This window comes from Trichechus manatus, unplaced genomic scaffold, assembly GCF_000243295.1.
Source record: "Trichechus manatus latirostris isolate Lorelei unplaced genomic scaffold, TriManLat1.0 scaffold00022, whole genome shotgun sequence".
NCBI classification, from domain to species: Eukaryota; Metazoa; Chordata; class Mammalia; order Sirenia; family Trichechidae; genus Trichechus; species Trichechus manatus.
Window position 1 is genome coordinate 283868 of NW_004443958.1, and position 21519 is coordinate 305386.

The following is a 21519-nucleotide window of genomic DNA, read 5'->3' on the forward strand; positions in this document are numbered from 1 at the left end:
TTTACCGAAGAAGACTGCCACATCTTTCTCCCACAAAGCAGCTAGTAGATTTGAACCACCGACCCTTCGGTTAGCAGCCTAGCACTTAAACTGTGGAGCCACTAGGACTCCTTAAATGGCATCTAAATATAAAGAGTATAAGTGATAGATTTACTAATACCCAAACAACTTTAGTATGTTCCAAAAGCAGTAATTAAGATCAAGGGAAATTCTGGCATTAAAACTGGCTTATACCTCCAAACCTTCCTATTTGTTACTGTAAAACTATCTTGTGAAACTCCTTCTCTCTTATTTTAAAGATTCCAGTTAAGTAAAAAAAAAAAAAACAAATCTTAATTGCTATTTATAGCACATGTGGAATAATAAACATAATTTTTGTTTTAGGCTCATTACAGCAGTTAAGATAGTACGCAGGAAACAGATTTTTAAATTCGCAAAAGAATCACTAATAAAAGAGGTGATCCAAGAAAATCTGGGGAGGAATAATCAAATTCAATTCAATTTTATTCATATTAAACATTCCTGGTCAGGTACGATGTGTCAACCACTGTTCTGGGCCCTAGGGAATACGCAGATGAATAAGTGAATAATAAATGATTCCTAAACATCACAACTCTCATACATCATTCAAATCCATCATGCTCTTGCTCTTGTAACATAGTAAATTCCTTGCATACATGCCCCACAGTCTTTCACTTCCGCGTCTTTGCATATCTACCTGCAACTTGAGTCATCCTCTCTCTAATCATGTTCTACCAAAATAAGTTCCACTTGTTATTTGGGATTCATGATTCAGAGAGCTACTCCTCCGTCAAGCTTTCCCTGCCTCACAAACAGTTAAAAATGATCTAACTCCATAGGCTTCTGGCCTATTTCCTATATACTGTACTGCTACTACCTATGCAGCTGTCATATGACTTCTTTTGTAATCCCTTCACAGCAAGGACCATTTGTTACTTGTTATTTTGTATTGTTTTGTTGTTTTTATCTTCAGATCCTCATAATTCTCAAGTACTCAAAAAAGCTGAATGAATCTAGTGGTTACAACAGAAACTGTTTCCAAGTAAAGGCAGTTAACATCGCAGTCTTTATTAAAAGTGATTTCTTTTCCGCCCCCATCCCCACCCCTTAGATTAAAGATGATTTAAATAGGTAGAATTGACTTAAGGCTAAACTTGAAAAATTAAACCTGGGAAGAAACAAAGAGGTTTAAAGTTAAATCTAGGAAATAATGGAATGAAAAATATGAGTTGTAAGTTTTTCCATGCCATCAAGTCAATTCCAACTCATAGCAACTCTATAGGAAAGAGTAGAACTGCCCCACAGGGTTTCCTAGGCCAAAATTTTTATGGGAGCAGATTGCCAGGTCTTTTCTCCCACAGAGCCCCTGGTGGGTTCAAACTGCTGACCTTTCGGTATGCAGCCTAGCTCTTAACCATTGCGTGCCTAGGGCTCCTATGAATTATATAAAAACCCAACCCATTGACGTGGAGTCAATTTTGACTCATAGTGACCCCTATAGGACAGAGTAGAACTGCCCCAAAGGGTTTCCAAGGCTGTAAATTTTTATAGAACAGACTGCCACATCCTTCTCCCACAGAGCAGCCAGTGGGTTTGAACCTCAGACCTTTCGTTTAGCAGCCGAATGCTTTAACCACTGCACCACCAGAGCTCCTTATGTGTTGTATGACCATTAACGTTGTTGTTGTGTGCCATCATGTCAGTGCCGACTCACAGCAATCCTATAGTACAGACAGAACTGACCCATAGGGTTTCCTAAGTCAGTGCCGACTCACAGCAATCCTATAGTACAGACAGAACTGACCCATAGGGTTTCCTAGGCTGTTATCTTCATGGGAGCAGTTGGCCAGGTTTTTTCTCCCCACACAGCCACTGGTTGGTGTGAATCACTGACCTTTCAGTTAGCACCGGAGTGCTTACTAGAGCTCCTTTTTATTAATATTACTGCCAGTTAAATATTTAATATGAATTAAATTTGGTCTCAATTTTGCCAATTTTGAGTTAAACATAAATAAATATTTAAAATAACAAATAATCATAAGAATCAGTACCTTGACAAACTGGAGGTGCCCCATCCATCTGGAGTCGTTCTCCTAATCTGCAAGTCAGAATTGCATTACCCACCAAAGTAAATCCCGGGAGACACTGATACCTAATAATATCACCTATCAGAAAAAATAAAAAAAAAGAGTGGCTTCAAAGTAAGCAGCAGAAAATGGTAAAAGTGAAGAGTCATTTCAGTTGTAACAACAGAATGTTTTCCCTTTCAGTCATTTACAATCAGTACAAAAAATTCTATCAGGTATAAACAGGGATGATATTTAAAATATTGAACAACCAGTACTTCACAGGCACTGAGCTCAGAACTTAAGCCAAGAGTGAACTACCAGTTGGCCCGACTGCACTGCGACATACCTGCTGGATATTAGCCATAGTGGTAGGAACATAACTGGGTTGGTGCATGTAAAATATTGATTAAAATATACAAGCATTTGCTATTGTTATTAGTTGCCATTGAGTCGATTCCAACTCATGGTGACCTCACATGTGAGAGTAGAACTGCCCTATAGAGTTTGCAAGGCTGTGTCCTTTTGGTAGCAGATCACTAGGCCTATCTTCTCAGGTGCCTCTGAGTGGGTTTGAACCACCAACTTTTTGGCTAGTAGTCAAGCACTTAACCATGTGCACTACTCAGGGATGCCATGAAGCGATGAGAGGATTCATATTTATTGCTTTTATATTAAGATTACATTTACATTCATAGTTGCCATTTTCTTTACATTTCTCAACCAAAATTAATATAATATCAGTAACAATAACCACCACGACAATAATAATGATAGTTTTATGGCAACATTAAAATTTCTTCTTTTATTACTTTGTTTTCAAACTATGAGACATTATCTGGATTGAATTTCTATCCTAGTTTTAAAAGAACTTTATTTAATGTCAAATTGAGCAAAATCAACCAACCATTTTATAGGATATGGAAATGAAGCATATTTTCTAATACTCTATATATCATTTATTCATACATATCATTGAGGCTTAGGCCTAAATTCAAAGAAGAGCACTAGGTTGAACTATAATGTTAGAAGGCAGTAAAAAGACAATTTTGGAAGAACCACCAGAATACACAGTACGGTTCAAATTCCACACTGTTTTTTTAATTAATTGTACATCATGCAAATACAGAATTCATTCTACTTGCCTCATATTCCCCTTTTCTTCTTTTACTGTTATACCTTGTTAAGAATTCTAAAAAAAAAATCCCAATCAGCCCAGGGGAATGGAATCTAAAGCAGACTGCTACTATTCTTTATTTTTGTTTCCTATTAAATAAATACTTCTGCTAACAGCATGTTTCCTTTGAAAGTGATTTAAAAGAATTTACCTATTTCAAATTCATCATCTTCTGTCAAAATTTCAGCATTTGGTACAGGTGGTGGAGGTTGGCACACTCTTAATTGATAAGCTATAAAAAATAGACAGTGTTTAATCATTTTCAGAGCAGCTATATGTGCTCACATAGATTAAAAAAACAAAATATGCAAGATTTTTTATTGATAAGAATATAAAACAATGGTAGAATTTATCAAGTTTTGATTCTTTCTTTCTTTTTTTTTAAATACTACAACATTGAGGAAAAATAACTCATTCCTAATATGGCCAACTATTCCTTCCATGGTATCAATGCTTAGCTTTTTATTCCTGACTTCTTACCTTCATTCTAGTCCTTTTTGCTATGCACATCACAACACTTTGTTTGATTCCTTCTTGGCGTGATCACAATTTGGAACTACATATTAATGTTCATTTATTTGCTCAATGCCTGTCTTCCTCACTGCATTGTGGGATGAATTTTAAAGAATGAGTAAAATTTTTCTAGGTCTAAAGGCTGATTTTGGACATAAGAGCATTTCAGATAGAGGAAACTTGAACAAAAACTTGAGACAAGGATCAAGTCATTGAGTTATCATCATCTAACAAAAAAATCATTTGTAAGTGGTTAATTGGCTAATAAACTTCCAAGTTACTAAGGACATGGAGAAGAGACAACTTTTTTGAAAACTGTAGAGGAAGAGTAATACATCGAGAAAAAATTGTTTCAGTTTCCTGCTGTAAATTGTTATTTGTCACTTCAAACTTCTTCCTTCCAGTACTTTAATCTGTTTATAAGGGCACTTGCTGTGCAGAGATGTTAATTTGCAAGTAAAACTCTGCTCTACTCAGAGCGTTACCACTAGAGAAGAGAAAAGACTTGCTGGAAAAGAAGCCCAGGGCAGAAAAAGATAACCTGGATTTTTAAGAAAAAGTTTAGTTGAAAATAACATTAGGAATATTGAAAATTATTTTCCTGAGCTTAGACCTTACAAGGGGTATAATTATAATCATAAAGTAAAAGGTAATTGTAAGAAATGCTAAAGAGGTGAGAGAAAAGGGAGAGACAGACACAGATAGCCCTACACAGAGAACTTTATATGAGACTGTTTTAGGGAGCATCATTTTATCTGACCTTAATGTAGAACAGAAATCAACTCAGAAGATAAATATAGAGATGCCCACATGTGTATCATATTACTTTTTATTGACTGGAAAGTTATCTTTAATCTTCTTGCTAATTAAAAATTTAGTTATTTTAACGAAGAAGCACAACTTTATCAATGAGCAATCCATGACTATTGTTATCTGTAGGATATGCTGAGAATGACCAAGATAACTCAGGTGCAGCAGTTAAAAGACCAGGGGATATAAATTACTCTTAATGAGGACTCTGATGTTTAGAGAAATTATGTTATTTTCCTAAGATCAAATGGGTGCTGTGAGCTAAACAAAGCAAAACAAAACATAAAACTCCTTGCCTTCGAGTCAATTCCGACTCTTGGTGAGCCCATGTGTTACAGAGTAGACCTGCTCCATCGGTTTTCAGTTTTACATAAGCAGATCACCAGACCTTGTTTTTCTTGGTACCTCTGGGTAGGTTTGAACTGCTACCCTTTTAGGTTTGTAGTCCAGTGCAAACCATTTCCACCATGTAGGGCCCTTACTGTGAGCAAAAGTCTCTTATTCTGTGCTGTTTATCTAGAAGCCAAGGAATTACTTTGAGGTCATAAAGGGCTTGAAGAGGTATAATGTCCTTATCACCCCAATCCACTTCAATATGAACAACGCTACTTTGATAAATTTTATAAATTTGTGTCTACAATTTCTGCCTAAGTGATTTCATTGATTCTTTTGACTTTATGAACAGAATAGTTTCAAACTGGAGGCAATCGTGTCAGAGGTAAGAATGATGGAACCAACCTGCATTCCCAGGAAGCAAAAGGTCAGGATGTAAACCATTTGTTCATGGGAAGAATGTGTCAAGATGTAAACAATTTTTCCCAGGAAAAATGTGTTCGTGACTGCAATCATGTATAACCGAACCTGCTAGCGCCACTCACCTAGGTGGTAACTCCTTCCCTCCTAGCCAAGTGACAGACCTTTACATTTCAAAGGACTTCAAGCTAAAGCTGATCTTATCTATAATCAGTCATTAATCCCCTACGTTTCCTTTGTTCTCTGTGCATATAAAACCTGGATTGACTCAAAGCCAATGCACTTGGTTTTTAATGGGTTTACTCTCTTAAACAGGGGAGTGCTTTGTATTTTTACTTAGTGCTGCCCAGCTTGAGTATTATTCTTCAGTAAAACTCATTTTGTTCCACTCACAACAGAGTATGAAATTTTCTTCTTTGACAACTTCTACTTCAACTTTGCACCTCAGTTCTCAATTTTAAATCATCATCATAAACAACTCTTCTGAGCTCCTCACAGTCTACCTCTCGTACCCTGCTATATTCTAGTCACAGAACCCTGTTCTGTGGCACATGTAATCATAGTTTGCTTCACAGTTTATTATTATTCATTTAATTTCTTGTTGATTGTCTGTGTCCCTCTCTAGACATTAAGTTACATGAGGGAAGAGACTGACTTTATCTCCTTTTTTCATAATTGAGTAATTAGTTCTTCTCACTATGCTTATAATTCAACAAATATTTGCTAACTGACTGAGCATGGGTTTCCTCAGAAGGGAAAAGAGACTCTAAAGTAATAGTTTCTCTAGGATGACTTCAACCCTAAAAATGCAAATGGAGATGAAATGGAGGCAGTTGTGGGTCACAGACTGCTGAAGGATGGGATCTAAACAGGACCTGCCTAAAATGTTTCTCACGGTTAATTAACATAATTTGAATACAAAGTAAAAGAGAGGATTATTGAAAGGAAAACCTTTTCATCTGCTTCTCTTTTGACACTTGAGGACAAAGTACTACAATAGGTTAAATCATAAACACCTTGCAACAATTCTGTTTTTAATCTTCATCAACTTCTACACATTTTTTCTTCAAAATAAGTCAAGTATTTCTCCAGTGACTCTCCATTCTTGTTGCCACAATCTCGGTCTAGGCCCTTGTCATTTCATACTTTCATTACTGAATTGGCCTCTAGGGTGTTCGCTGACCTTTTGTGTTTTTCTAACATAATCCTTCATATATACCAATGAAGTAGTGGAAAGGAATCAGTACAAAATTTATGTAAATCCAACGTGTACAAAGGACTCTGCAAGGTACTTTACATGGGTTATTTTATTTAATTGCCAAAATACTAATATCCATGCTGCAAAAATAAATCGATAAATAATCTAAACAGATGAACAAAAAATTAAATTTCAGAATGGTAGAATTATTTTCTCAGTTAACAGAGCCTGAATTTGAACCAAATATGGTTGAAAATTAAGCCACATTTTCTCCCACATTAACAAACAATATACCTGAATTGAAGTACTATTTTGGCACTACCATATCTTAATTTCCTAGGGATGCTATAACAAAATATCATACAATGGGTGGATTTAAAGAACAGAAATTATTTGTCTAACAGTTCTGGAGGCTAGGAGTCTGAATTAAGGGTAAGCTTTCTGTGCCTGCTCTTGTTTCAATTTCCAGTATCCTCAGGTATTTCTTGGTGTTCCTTAGTCTGTAGACGCATCTTCACAGGTTTCTTCCCTCTGTGTGTCATTCTGTGTCTTAATTCCTCTTTCATATGACACTCATAGATGGGATTGGGACTTGCCCTACTCCATTATGACTGCATGTTAACTGATAACATTTACAAAGATTCTATTTCCAAACAAGGTCACATTCACAAGTACTGGGGGTCAGGACTTCAACAAAAATTTGGAGGAAAATAATTCAGTCCCTAACACATCATTTTCTCATTATCAACTTACAATGGATTTTCAATGCTTACACAATAAACTTATACTCCTAGATGAGGCCAGGATATTACCTTAATTCTCAAAATCCCTTATAAGAGATGTCTGCTATATTCTAGCTGACCTTTCCCCAGTCTCTTGTATTTGCCATGTGAATTCCTAACTCCATACTTTTATTTTATACAATCTTGCTAGCCTGGAAGTTGGCACTATAACACTTGGCATTTAGTGTTTTATAGTCTTCAGTTGTTCTATCCTTATTTCTCATGTGTTAGTTCTTGTATAACTTGTATGGGACCATTTTGCACACTTTTTGTTTCTGTTTTTTTTTTTTTTTTTTTTTTTTTTTTTTTTTTGCATTTCTTAATGGTTCCTACACCAGTTAATTTAGCTGTTTATTTATTAAGCAAATTAACACTGAGGGCCTACTATGTGCTACATGCCATGATAAATGCTTGAAATGCAATGATGAACAGACACAATCCTGCCCTTATTGGCACCAACAGTCTGATAGGAAAGCTATAAATCAAATAATCTCATTAATAAGTCGAACTTAACTAGTTAAAGAAAGGTGTGTGTGTGTGTGTGTGTGTGTGTGTGTGTGTGTGTGTGTGTGTGTGTTTATTAGGGAAAGGGATGATACAGGGAAAAATAACCTAGCACAGAGAAAGGCCAGTATGGCTTGGGTGAGAGGGTACTGGGGAGAGTGAGGAGGGATGAGAAAGAGAATGAGGCTGAGGCTGATAAATTAGCAGCATATAGGTTGTTGTCAGGATTTCCTTAAAAAATATTCTGGCTACAGAATGAAACACACACACAAACACATAATTGTAAGGGGGAGAGACTAGTAAAGAGTGTATTATTAAAAAAGCCAAACGTGTTGCCATTGAGTCGACTCTGACTCATAGCAAGTGTATTACAGCAGGTATAAATAAATGTTGATTTATTTTCTAAAACTCACAAGGGTTCCCAAACACCTTCTACATTAAATTAGAAGTCATGATTATGATCTCCAAGTGTCTCTAACTTTATCTAATTAACTACAGCTCCACCAGTTAAGTATCCCACATTTTTAGCTAGAAATAAGCAAAGATACTTCCTCTCCTTCTCCAATTAACATTCTCCCACCTAAGATGCCATTCTCAGCTTTTAAAAAATATTAAATCACATTTCCTCACTTTTTTACAAAAAAATTTTTAAAATCAAACTTGTCTACAACCTAACTCTTACTGCAGTCTCTTTTATTTCTTAAACAACTTAGCTCTTAAATGGTCAATAGGTTTAACATTTGATACTGTGTCTAAAACTTTATGGTCTATATAATATTCTTTTCTATCTTCCTTTCTTAAAAATTATCTTCCCATCTCCTTTATAACTTTGTCCACAAATGACTAAAATAGAGACGTCTTCATTGATTACCTAAACTTGACTTTGCAGTTACTCTCTTTCATATCTCTCTATTTCCCTCCTGGCAATTTTCACAATCTGTAAGAATTATTTGTTTTACTGTTCATTTACCTGTACTAGAATGAAATCTCCATGAGTGCAGAAACTTTTGCCTATCTTATTAACTGCTAACTCCTCAGAGCATAACAGTACCTGAAACATCTCAGCATTCAATAAACATTTGCTGAGTGACTGAATGCTAGAAAAATGAAAGCATGAATGTGGAATGAAGAAAAAATATATATATATTCTTATAATATTAGTATGGACTCTGGATCAAGGAACTCTGGGTTCAAATAGTTTCCAACACCGACCAGTTGAGAAATCTAGACCAAGTTACCTACCTTCTACCCAATTTTCCTCATTTGTAAAGTGATAATAATAATAATTGTATATCACCTTGAAGGCTGGTTATGAGGATCGAATGGATTTATAAAAAGCAAAGCATGCAGGACAGTGCTTAGCACATAGTAAGCATTATATACAGGTAAATTATTATTATTAAGAATACAGGTGTTATGTCAAGTTTGAGTTCCATTCATTCCACAGATTTGATATTCACAGATGAGTAACAACATTTGGTGAAATAGTGAAACCTTCTGCTTTCCCAAGTTTCACTTGTTCATGAAAGACATTTTGATTTGGCAAATAATTGATAAGTAAACTTTAGGCATGTTATCTTGGTGGGTAAGAACAGGGTATAACAAAGCAATGATCTGAGATTTTGATACATCAAATATTTAGTAATCAAAAGCAATTAGTGACAGGGGCATTAAACACTGTGACCCTTTGCTTCTCTTCTTGAAAATGTTTCTATAAAATCAATCAACATCACTGGAAAATATATATTCTCCAATTTTTGTTAGTGAGCAATTAATTTGGTACACAAAGAAGTTTGGTCTACTGTTCACTCTGGAAGCAGACTGCCTGTGTTTAAATCTTGGATCTGCTACTTGCTAGCTCTTTGAACTTAGAGAAATTACTAAGACTTTTGCTTCAGTTCTCTCATCTATAAAATGGACATAAAACTAGGATTGAGTTAAAATAAGTAAAAAGCAGGTGGGGTCCAGACAGTGGAGCAGTCAGACACTTCCGGTGGTCCCTCTTACAACAAAGACCCGAAAAAACAAGTGAATTGAGTGTATATGATAATTTAGGAACCTGAACATCAAATGCAAAGTTGAGGAACTGGACTGAGTGGCAGGGAGAAGGAGAGATGGTTCAGAAGCACCGAGGAGTTGCTAGACCTAACCCAGTGGGAGCCACCGCCTTGCGGACTGGATTGGCTGGCGTGTGCAGTGAGGGGAGCAGTGGCGTTCAGGACGTGTTTTCCATGTTGGGAGAGACCGAGAGGTGGACAGTATGCTCAGGCCTCCAGAGCCAGTGAAAAGCAGTGCTCAACTGGCAAAAGATAATTATATGCGTTTAACCTACCATATGGATCAAAAAACACCCCATTTGGGAAGAATCTCTCTCCCATTTACCTGCTCCTTCCCTGCTCTGCACCAGGTCCCAGCCAGCTTCAGCAACTGCCAAGTCCCCTGGGCTGCAAGTAGGACCTGTTAAGCACCCTGAGCCACTCTCCTGGCCTTGGAGAGGGAAAAATTAACAAACAGGGAAAAAACAATCTTCCAGCTCCCCTAAGCCAAGAACTCAGGACAGGCACAGCTCCTTTGCCTAGGCACAGGCATAAGGGGTCCAAGGACTTTGAATGCCTTTCACCCCTGCATAGACCTGTGCTGGCCCATTTCAACAGTGAAGGCCCTCGTTACCACCGTACAACAGGGTATATACCTGAAGCCTAACTTTACCGTATAAGCTATATGGTGGAGTGGTAGGTTCGTGACGTTTGACACCACTCTGCCCATTAAGCAGGGTCCTCACCTACCCACATCAGGGGCCTGAAGACTGGTGCTTTACCCATACCACCTGGCCACCAGTGGTCCAAGAATAAGTGGTTTTCCCAGTCCTTCCAGACAACAGCATTGGGTACTCATACTCCGGATGCAGAACCCATCCACTTACGCACTCTAGGGAGCACTGACATGTTTTCCTCCCATTTACAGACAGCCATCAGCACCCTGCCTTGTTCAGTATGTGACCTCTTACTGCAGCCAGATACCTGTGCCTACACCAATCACCCCTACCCATCTAGGACTATAAGTGAGAGCCTGCACCACACACGTGGTGACTGACTGTCTGAACACCTGAGATGAATCCAAATAAGAAAAGAAAACAAACTCCTGAGCTCACAAACCTAGTAACAGACCTAACCACCTGGTGACAGGACGTAAGAGCTTCAAAGGTGCCAATAATCAAACTAGCTCACATGAGCAGCCTATTTGGGTATATCAAAACAAAACAAAACAAAACAAGAAGCTAGTACAGAATAAGCAAATGTAAAATAAATAAACATAAATTATTGATGGCTCAGAGACAACAGTCGATATCAGATCACATAAAGAGGCAAACCATGATGGCTTCAGCAAGCTCCCAAAACAAAGAATTAAGAAATCTTCTTGAGGAAGAGAACTTCCTGGAATTACCAGAGTTAGAATACAAAAGATTAATACACAGAACTCTTCAAGATATCATGAAGGAGATCAGGCAAAACACAGACCAAGCCAAGGAACACACAGACAAAGCAATAGAGGAAGTTAAGAAGATTATAGAAGAGTATCATGACAAATTTAACAGGTTGCAAGAATCCATAGAGAGACAGCAAACAGAAATACAGAAGATTAACAATAAAATTTCAGAATTAGACAACTCAATAGACAGTCACAAGAGTAGAATTGAGGCAACGGAAGTCAGAATTAGTGAGACTGAAAATAAAGCACTTGACACCAACTTATTTGAGGAAAAATAAGACAAATGAATTTAAAGAAATCAAGAAACCCTAAGAATTATGTAGGACTTTATCAAGAGGAATAACCTATGAGTGATTGGAGTACAAGAATGGGGGGAGAGGAACAGAAAATACAGAGAGAATTATTGAAGACTTGTCAGCAGAAAACTTCTCTGATATCGTGAAAGATGAGAAGACATTCATCCAAGAGACTCATCAAACCCCATACAAGGTAGATCCCAAATGAAAGTCCTCAAGACATATTATAATGAAACTTGCCGAAACCAAAGGTAGAGAGAGAATTTTAAGAGCAGCTAGGGATAAATGCAAAGTTGTCTACAAAGGAGAGTCAATAAGACTAAGCTCAGACTCCTCAGCAGAAACCATGAAAGCAAGAAGGCAAAGGGATAACATATATAAAGCCTTGAAGGAAAAAAATTGCCAGCCAAGAATTATATATCCAGCAAAACTGTTTGTCAAATATTATGGCGAAATTAGGGCATTTCCAGATAAACAGAAGTTTAGGGAATATGCAAAAACCAAAATTACAAGAAATACTAAAGGGTTTCCTCCCGTTATAAAATCAGTAACATCAGATAACAACCCAAGACTAGAACATAGGACAGAGCAACTAGATGTCAATCCAGATAGGGAAGTCACAAAAATAAATTAAACCTACAATGCTGAAAATACGGAAACAGAGACGTCAGTATGTAAAAGATGACAACGTTAAAACAAAAAAGAGAGTCTAAAAAATGTAGTCATAGATCTTTCACATGGGGAGGAAGTCAAGGCGATACAAAGAAATAAAAGAGTGGTTTAATCTTAGAAAAATAGGGATAAATATTAAGGTAACCACAAAGGAAACTAACAATCCTACACATCTAAATAAAAAAGAAGAAAAACATAAAGACTCAGCAAATACAAAATCAACAACAATGAAAAAGATGAAAAGAAAATACATAAAGAAAAATGACTCTTAACAGAAATTTAAGTCAAACAAAGAAACTATCAACAGCACACACAAAAAAGATATCATAACGACAGCACTAAACTCATACTTATCAATAATAACACTGAATGTAAATGGATTAAATGCACCAATAAAGAGACAGAGAGTGGCAGATTAGATTAAAAAACACGATCCGTCCATACGCTGCCTACAAGAGACACACCTTAGACTTAAAGACACAAAAAAACTAACATTCGAAGGATGGAAAAAGATACATCAAGCAAACAACACTAAAAAAAGAGCAGGAGTGGCAATATTAATCTCTGACAAAATAGACTTAAAGTTAAATGAACCACAAAGGATAAGGAAGGACAATATATAAAGATTAAAGGGTCAACACATCAAGAGGACATAACCATAATGAATATTTATTCACTGAGTGACAGGGCTCTAAAATACATAAAACAAACTCTAACAGCATTGAAAAGAGAGACAGCTCCACAATAACAGTAGGAGACTTCAACACACCACTTTTGGTGAAGGACAAAATATCCAGAAAGAAGCTCAATAAAGACCCTGAAGATTTAAATGCCACAATCAACCTGCTTGACCTCATAGACATATAAAGAACACTCCACTTAACAGCAAAAAAGTATACTTTCTTTTCCAACTCACATGGAACATTCTCCAGACTAGAGCACATATTAGGGTGGTCTGTTAAACCAAGTCTTAACAGAATCCAAAGCATCAAAATATTACAAAGCATCTTTTCTGATCATAAAGCCACAAAAGTGGAAATCAATAACAGAAAAAGCAAGGAAAAAAGTCAAACACATGGAAAGTGAACAACATCTTGCTCAAAAACTACTAGGTTATAGAAGAAATCAAGAACGGAATAAAAAAATGCATAGAATCAAATAAGAATGAAAACACATCCTACCAGAACCTTTGGGACACAGCAAAAGCAGTGCTCAGTGGTCAATTTATAGCAATAAATGCACACATCCAAAAAGAAGAAAGGGCCAAAATCAAAACATTAACCATATAACTTGAACAAATAGAAAGAGTGGCAAAAGAAGCCCTTGGGCACTAGAAGAAAGGAAATAATAAGAATTAGAGCAGAATTAAACAAAATGGAAAATAGAAACATACTTGGAAGAGTTAACAAGACCAAAAGCTGGTTCTTTGAAGGGATCAACCAAATCAATAAACCTTTGGCCAAACTGACAAAAGAAAAACAGGAGAGGAAGCAAATGACCCAAATAAGAAATGAGATGGGTGATGTCACAACAGAGCCAACTGAAATTAAAAGAATCATAACAGAATACTATAAAAAAATTGTACTGTAACAAATTTGAAAACCCAGAGGAAACAGACAAATTTCTAGAAACTCACAACCTGCCTAAACTAACACAAACACAAGTAGAACAACTAAATAAACCTATAACAAAAGAAGAGACTGAAAAAGTAATTCAAAAACTCCCACCCAAAAAAAAAACCTTGGCCCTGATGGTTTCAATGGAGAATTTCACCACTCTTTCAGAGATGAGTTAACATCACTACTATTAAAGGTATTTCAGAGCACAGAAAAGGATAGAATACTTACAAACTCATTCTATGAAGCCAGCATAACCCTGATACCAAAACCAGTTAAAGAAACAACAACAACAACAAAAAAGAAAATTACAAACCAATATCCTTCATGAACATAGACACAAAAATCCTCAACAAAATTCTAGCCGATAGAATTCAACAACAGAGGAAAAAAAAAAATTCACCATGACCAAGTGGGATTCATACCACGTATGCAGGGATGGTTCAACATTAGAAAAACAGTCAATGTAATCCTTCGCATAAATTAAACAAAAGACAAGAACCACATTATCTTATCAATCAATGCAGAAAAAGCATTTGACAAAGTCCAACACCCATTCATGACACAAATTGTCAGCAAAATAGGAATAGAAGGGAAATTCCTCAACGTAATAAAGGGCCTTTATACAAAGTCAACAGCCAACATCGTCCTAAATGCAGAGAGTCTGAAAGGATTCTCCTTCAGAACGGGAACCAGACAAGGATGCCTTTTATCACCACTCTTGTTCAACATTGTGCTGGAAGTCCTAGCCAGAGCAATTAGGCAAGAAAAAGAAATAAAAGGCATCCAGATTGGTAAGGAAGAAGTAAAAGTATCTCTATTTGCAGATGATATGATCTTATACACGGAAAACCCCAAAGAATCCACGAGAAAACTACTGGAACTAATAGAAGATTTCAGCAAAGAATCAGGATACAAGATAAACATACAAAAATCAGTTGGATTCCTCTATGTCTACAAAGAACTTCGAAGAGGAAATCACCAAATCAATATTATTTACAATAGCCTCCAAGAAGATAAAATAGTTAGGAATAAATCTAACCAGGGACATAAAAGACCTATACAAAGAAAACTACAAAACACAACTGCAAGAAACCAAAAGAGAACTACATAGTGGAAAAACATACCTTGCTCATGAATAGGAAGACTCAACATTATGCAAATATCTATTCTACCCAAAGCGATCTACAGATGCAATGCAATCTCTATCCAAATTCCAATGGCATGTTTTAATGAGATGGAGAAACAAATCACCAACTTCATATGGAAAGGGAAGAGGCCCCAGATAAGTAAAGTACTATTCAAGAAGAACAAAGTGGGAGGTCTTATGCTACCCAATTTTAGAACATATTATACTGCCACGGTAGTCAAAACCGCCTGGTACTGATACAACAGATACACAGGCCAATGGAACAGAATTGAGAATCCAGACGTAAATTCATCCACCTATGAGCAGCTGATATTTGACAAAGGCTCAAAGTCCATTAATTGGGGAAAAGACAGTCTCTTTAACAAATGATGCTGACATAACTGGATATCCATCTGCAAAAAAATGAAACAAGACCCATACCACACACCATGCACAAAAACTAACTCAAAATGGATCAAAGACCTAAATATAGAATCTAAAACAATAAAGATCTTGGAAGAAAAAATAGGAGCCCTAATACATGGCATAAACAGAATACAAACTTTAAGTAACAATGCACAAACATCAGAAGAGAAACTAGGTAACTCGGAGCTCTTAAAAATCAAACACTTACGCTCATCCAAAGACCTCACCAAAAGAGTAAAAAGACAACCTACAGACTGGGAAAAAAAAGTTGGCTACTACAGATCTGCTCAGCATCTAATCTCTAAAATCTACAAGATACTGCAAAACCTCAACAACAAAAAGACTAATAACCCAATTAAAAAATGGGCAAATGATATGAACAGGCACTTCACCAAAGAAGACATTCAGGCAGCTACCAGATACATGAGGAAATGCTCACAATCATTAGCCATTAGAGAAATGTAAATCAAAACTGCAATGAGATACCATGTTACCCCAACAAGGCTAGCATTAATCCAAAAAACAGAAAATAATAATGTTGGAGAGGTTATGGAGAAACTGGAACACTTATACACTGCTGGTGCAAATGTAAAATCGTACAACCACTTTGGAAATCGATTTGGCGCTTCCTTAAAAAGCTAGAAATAGAAGTACCATACCATCCAGCAATCTCACTCCTTGGAATATAGCCTAGAGAAATAAGAGCCATCACATGAATAGATAACATGCACACCCATGTTCATTGCAGCACCGTTCACAATAGCAGAAAGATGGAAACAACCTAGGTGCTCATCAATGGACAAATGGATAAACCAATTATGGTACATTCAAGGAATGGAATACTACACAGATACAGAATAACGATGAATCTGTGAAACATCTCATAACCTGGAAGAATCTGAAAGGCATTATGCTGAGTGAAATTAGTCAGTCGCCAAAGGACAAATATTGTATGAGACCACTATTATAAGAAGTCAAGAAAAGGTTTAAACATAGAAGAAAACATTTTTTGATGGCTATGAATGGGGGGAGGAAGAGAGATGGGTATTCACTAACTAGATAGTAGTTAAGAATTATCTTAGGTAAAGGGAAGGACAACACACAATACAGGGGAAGTCAGCTCAACTGGACTAAACCAAAAGCTAAGAGGTTTCCTAAATACAACGAAATACTTCCAAGGAGCAGGGTTCTGGGGACCATGGTTTCAGAGGACATCTAGGTCAATCTGCATAACAAAGTTTATTAAGAAAATTTTCTGCGTCTGGGGTCTTAAAAGCTAGCCAGTGGCCATCTAAGATACATCAATTGGTTCCAACCTGCCTGGAGCAAAGGAGAATGACACAAGGAAAATATTGGCCCAAGAGACAGAAAGGGCCACATAAACCAGAGACTCCATCAGCCTGAGACCAGAAGAACTATATGGTGCCCGGTTACTGCCAATGTCTGCCCTGACAGGGAACACAAAAGAAAAAGAGAGCCCTTGAGGGAGCAGAGGGAAAATGTGGTACAGAACTCAAGTTCTAGTAAAAAGGCCAGACTTAATGGTCTGACTGAGACTGGAGGAACCCTGGAAGTTATGGCCCCCGGACTCTCCATTAGCCCAGAACTTAAACCATTCCCAAAATTCTTCAGACAAAGATTAGACTGGACTATGGGACAAAAAATAATACTTGTGAAGAGAGTGCTTCTTAGCTCAAGTAGATACATTAGACTAAACGGGCAGCTCCTGTCCGGAGGGGAGATGAGAAGGCAAAAAGGGGCAGAAGCTGGTTAAATGGACATGGGAAATCCGGGGTGGAAAGGAGGAGTGTGCTGTCACATTATAGGGAGAGCAGCTAGAGTCACAGAGCAAAGTGTATAAATTTTTGTATGAGAAACTGACTTGAACTTTAACCTTCACTTAAAGCACTATTAAAAAAAAAACTCACTCCTAAAAACACCAAAAAAAAAAAAAAAAAAAAGCATTTGATTTTACAACAATATAAAAAATAAGTAAAAAGCTTAGAACAGTGCCTGATATAGCCTAATTTCAAAGGGAGAGCACATTCTCTGCTTGGCAAAGGTAATATCAGCATGGCTGCTGGGATGACACATGTGCCTCTGCACACATATACTTCACAAAACTTCAACTTCATAACATTACCACACTCACAAACGCGTTATCATTCAAAGGGCTAGTACTGAAGTGACTTCCCAGAACACATCTTACTACTCACTTTGTTTCTATTCTTATTTATATTGATATACTTTGGAAATGCTTAGATTCTTTATTGTTTTAGTCTGATGTACATTATACTGAAATACAAAGTCCTTGAATTGAGTGACTCATTATATAGTCATGTATAATACAGACTGTATGTGTCTACAGTTTCAAAACTGCAAGTTCAGTGCTCTGAAAATCATACTCAATAAATATTAATTAATAACTGATTAACTTAAAACAATATCTCACCCTCTAAATAGTATATGCTTTGGTTGATTTGGAAGAAAATAAACAGGTCTGGTATTACTATATCCAATATTATATGGGGTAGAATCATAGAATGTTTCAGCTGAAAGTTACCTTATAAATGACCTAATCTCTTTACTTTTTTGGGAATGGGAGGGAGAAGTACACTTAGAGAAGTTATGTGAGGCAGACAAGGTCACACATCCAGTTATTATGTTATCTAAATTATGTCATCTAAATTTTAAATAGTGTGAGCATACATTTTAGTCCATGCTTTTGATGCAATATTTAATTTAGAAACAGTTTCAAAGTAATAACCATAGTACATTTTTAAAATACACATATGATCTACTTTTATGTTCTCTTTAGAAGAATTGTTTTATTTGGCATGGCATTCAGCTTTAAAATATTGTTTACTATTTAATAACTACATGGTAGGTCCTGTTTTACATGTCAGTATCTCTTGAGGATGGCTATTTGCTGGAATAGTGCTACGTTTTCTCTACAAGTGTATGTGGATGTCCTATTCCTGGTCTAGCAAACTTGCTCCTTGAAATTGCTTTAGGATTTGATTCTGGCAATATTTTTTGGTTATTTTTAATTTCTATTTTCTTTGCAATGAAACTTCCAACTCCAGAAAAGAATGCTGCATTCATCTACTTCAGATCAACTGGGCTATCAAAGACTTCTTCATAAAAGACAAAACAGAACACTGGCAAATTACCATTCTTTTTCCAGACCAAAAAAGGACAAGCACACAACCTTTTTGCTAAGTAAGGACACAGCATTCCTTACAGAGGAAAAAAAAAAAAGTTCTCTGTTCCCCTTTAAACTCTAAGTGCTATATAACCACTGGTTTATTTCAATGGTGGCCCAAATTAATTATTGTATGATAATTCATGACTTAGGGAAGATGTGGTGGAGACAAAGCATTGATAATTGCATGTTCAGTTATGTAATCTTGGTAAATTTATCTAAAATAAATTTTAGCAGTTCTACTTGAAAGCAAAATTAAGAGTATTTAAACAAATGCTCCCAGAGTTCTAATGAAAAGAGAAAAATAATAAACTTTTTCTATTTAGGGGAAAATTTTCTAGAGAGCTCAAGTGAAACATGTATCTATGTTTCAGCAGTGCTTAAACTGCTTACAAATATCACTTTTGATCCATTAATATTTTATAATCTGTCTATTTCTCTGTATAAGGGAGAATCTTAGTAATTGGGAAGACTATGCTCCTCCCTGGATTTAGAAATGTGATAGAGAAATTTTCTATCATGAGGAATGGAACAAGAATAAGTCAGTCTTGAGATTTTCCTAGAGTGGAAATAACAAGTACAGTAAGCAAAGCTACTGGAAAATTGCCCGAGTTATCATAGGAAAATTCCAATACCTGTTGCAGGAATTAGCTATGTCACATGAAGATAGCTAAATGAAGATATTCTGCCTTAGTACTGAGACCAGTAGCATATGGTGTTGATTTACTTGGCACACTGGGATAAAAGAGAGTACATCAGCAGTGACAGTTATTATTAGTCAGTCTCTATTATCCTCTCCTTGTTCATCGTCATGGTTTTATTTGGTTTGCTTTCGTTTTGACTGTGAAGGAATATGCTATAGTTATCTTTAGATGTCACTTTAAATTACTCTGCATGTTGAGAAGAAAAAATTAAAAAACAGCCCCTGTCTGCTATTTGCTTGGAGTTAGCCTGGCTCTAACTGGTAGGCCATGATATTTAACTGCTGAACATAAACAATTTCACTGAAAACTAACATCAGCTGGGTCACTTTTGACCTTGTTGGACAAAGACAAAAGCAAGACACCTCTGGCAATCATGCCTGAACACAGGAAAACACAAGAACACTGTCCAAACCACCAAAATGACCAAGAACTTTCCATTTCAACAAATACAAATAACTGTCACTTCTTTAACAATTATAGTTTAGCTGTGCTTCATTTCTTCCACCTTCTAAAAAAATGTACTAAGATATCCCATCTAGTATTACTCCAATTTTCTGACAGCGCTCAATCCAGAGCAAAACAATGAGCCCTCCGCAAAATCATTTAGCACAAGCCTAAATTCTATAACAAGCCTCTCTTAACACCCCGGTTATTGAGATGCCACAAGATCACTGTCCCTCATGGTGTGCAGTTTCACTCACTACAATGAGCCAATTAATTCAACTTAGTTTAACTAACAGTGAGTTTCTGGTGGTGTTTGGCTGACGGGGATCTACCGTAGACTATTTTAGAAATAAAATATGACAAATAACGGTGGTTGTGTGCATACAAGAAAATGTCAAAAAATGGTATGTAATTTTGACATGACTCATAAATCAATTTTTATTCATTTAAACAATATTAAATTACATTATATTTTCCTCATAACAGTTTCATCAGTTTGTATTTTAATTTTATCTCCATCATTTTATTACATATATTTTAAAAGAAAGACATATGGAAGGACATCATTGTATTATGCCCATACCCCCTAGGCTTTCTTGGACATCACACAATGAAACACTTTAGAAGTTCAATGCTCTGCCTGATGTATATATGAAAAGAGGTCAGATCTTTAGGTTATATGAGGCAAAGGGCTCACACAGTTAAAGCAATGATGATTTATGTTTGATATAAAATGTGTCTTTATATCTACAGCAATCCCTTTTAGGATGAGACTCTGTAGACTTAAATATACTTGTTCCCAAATACAGAATTTATTTTAAAGGTAACAAAACCTTAAAGGATGACCTAGAAGATGTCATAGACCTTTTAAATGCATTTTTTAAAGTAATCTAAGTCAATATATAATCACCTTATTTTATAATAGAAGACTCACTAATAGCAGAAAAAATAAAAAACCTGTTGCCGTCGAGTCAATTCCAACTCATAGTGATCCTATAGATAATATCAATTATTAAATTATATTATGCCCTTCAAAAAAATCTGCAGGATATCAATTAGCTTCCCTAATACTGTGACAGCTTGGTGAAGTAGAGGGTCAGAGAAAAAGAGGAGGACCCTCAACGAGATGGATTGACACAGTGGCTAAAACAATGGGCTCAAACATAGCAACGATTGTGACAATGGTGTAGGACCCAGGTGTGTTTCATTCTGTTGTACATAGGGTTGCTATGAGTCAGAATAGACTCGACAGAACCTAACAACAACAATATAGTGACAGTAAAAAAAGAGGTACCCTAGATAATGGATTTAAACATCTTAAAATAATACATTCTGTTTTAAATTAATGAATATACATTCTGGTTATATTATGGAGAAGCTTAATATCATCAGTCAGAACAAAGCCAGGGGCCGAATGTGGAACAGATCATCAATTGCTCATATGCAAGCTCAAGTTGAAGCTGAAGAAAATTTTAAAAAGTCCATGAGAGCCAAATTATGACCTTCAGTATATCCCACCTGCATTTAAAGACCATATCAAGTATAGATTGACACACTGAACGCTAATGGCTGAAAATCAGATGAGTTGTGGGATGACATCAAGAACATCATATAGGAAGAAAGCAAAAGTTATTAAAAAGATAGGAAAGAAAGAAAAGACCAAAGTGGATTTCAGAAGCAACTCTGGAATTTGCTCTTAAACTTGGAGTAGCTA

General features: G+C 36.2%; 1 protein-coding gene across 2 annotated transcripts in view; it reads right to left on the reverse strand.

The window, feature by feature from the left end:
* CSMD3 (CUB and Sushi multiple domains 3) overlaps positions 1-21519 on the reverse strand; it is a 1379111-nt gene that overhangs the window by 83006 nt on the left and 1274586 nt on the right. For both annotated transcript variants that reach the window (XM_004372959.1, XM_004372958.1), the window contains 2 exons: positions 3416-3496; positions 2073-2186 (listed from right to left, as the gene is read on the reverse strand). In XM_004372959.1, the coding sequence (XP_004373016.1) occupies positions 2073-2186; positions 3416-3496 (195 nt within the window). The remainder of the gene's footprint in view (positions 1-2072; positions 2187-3415; positions 3497-21519) is intronic.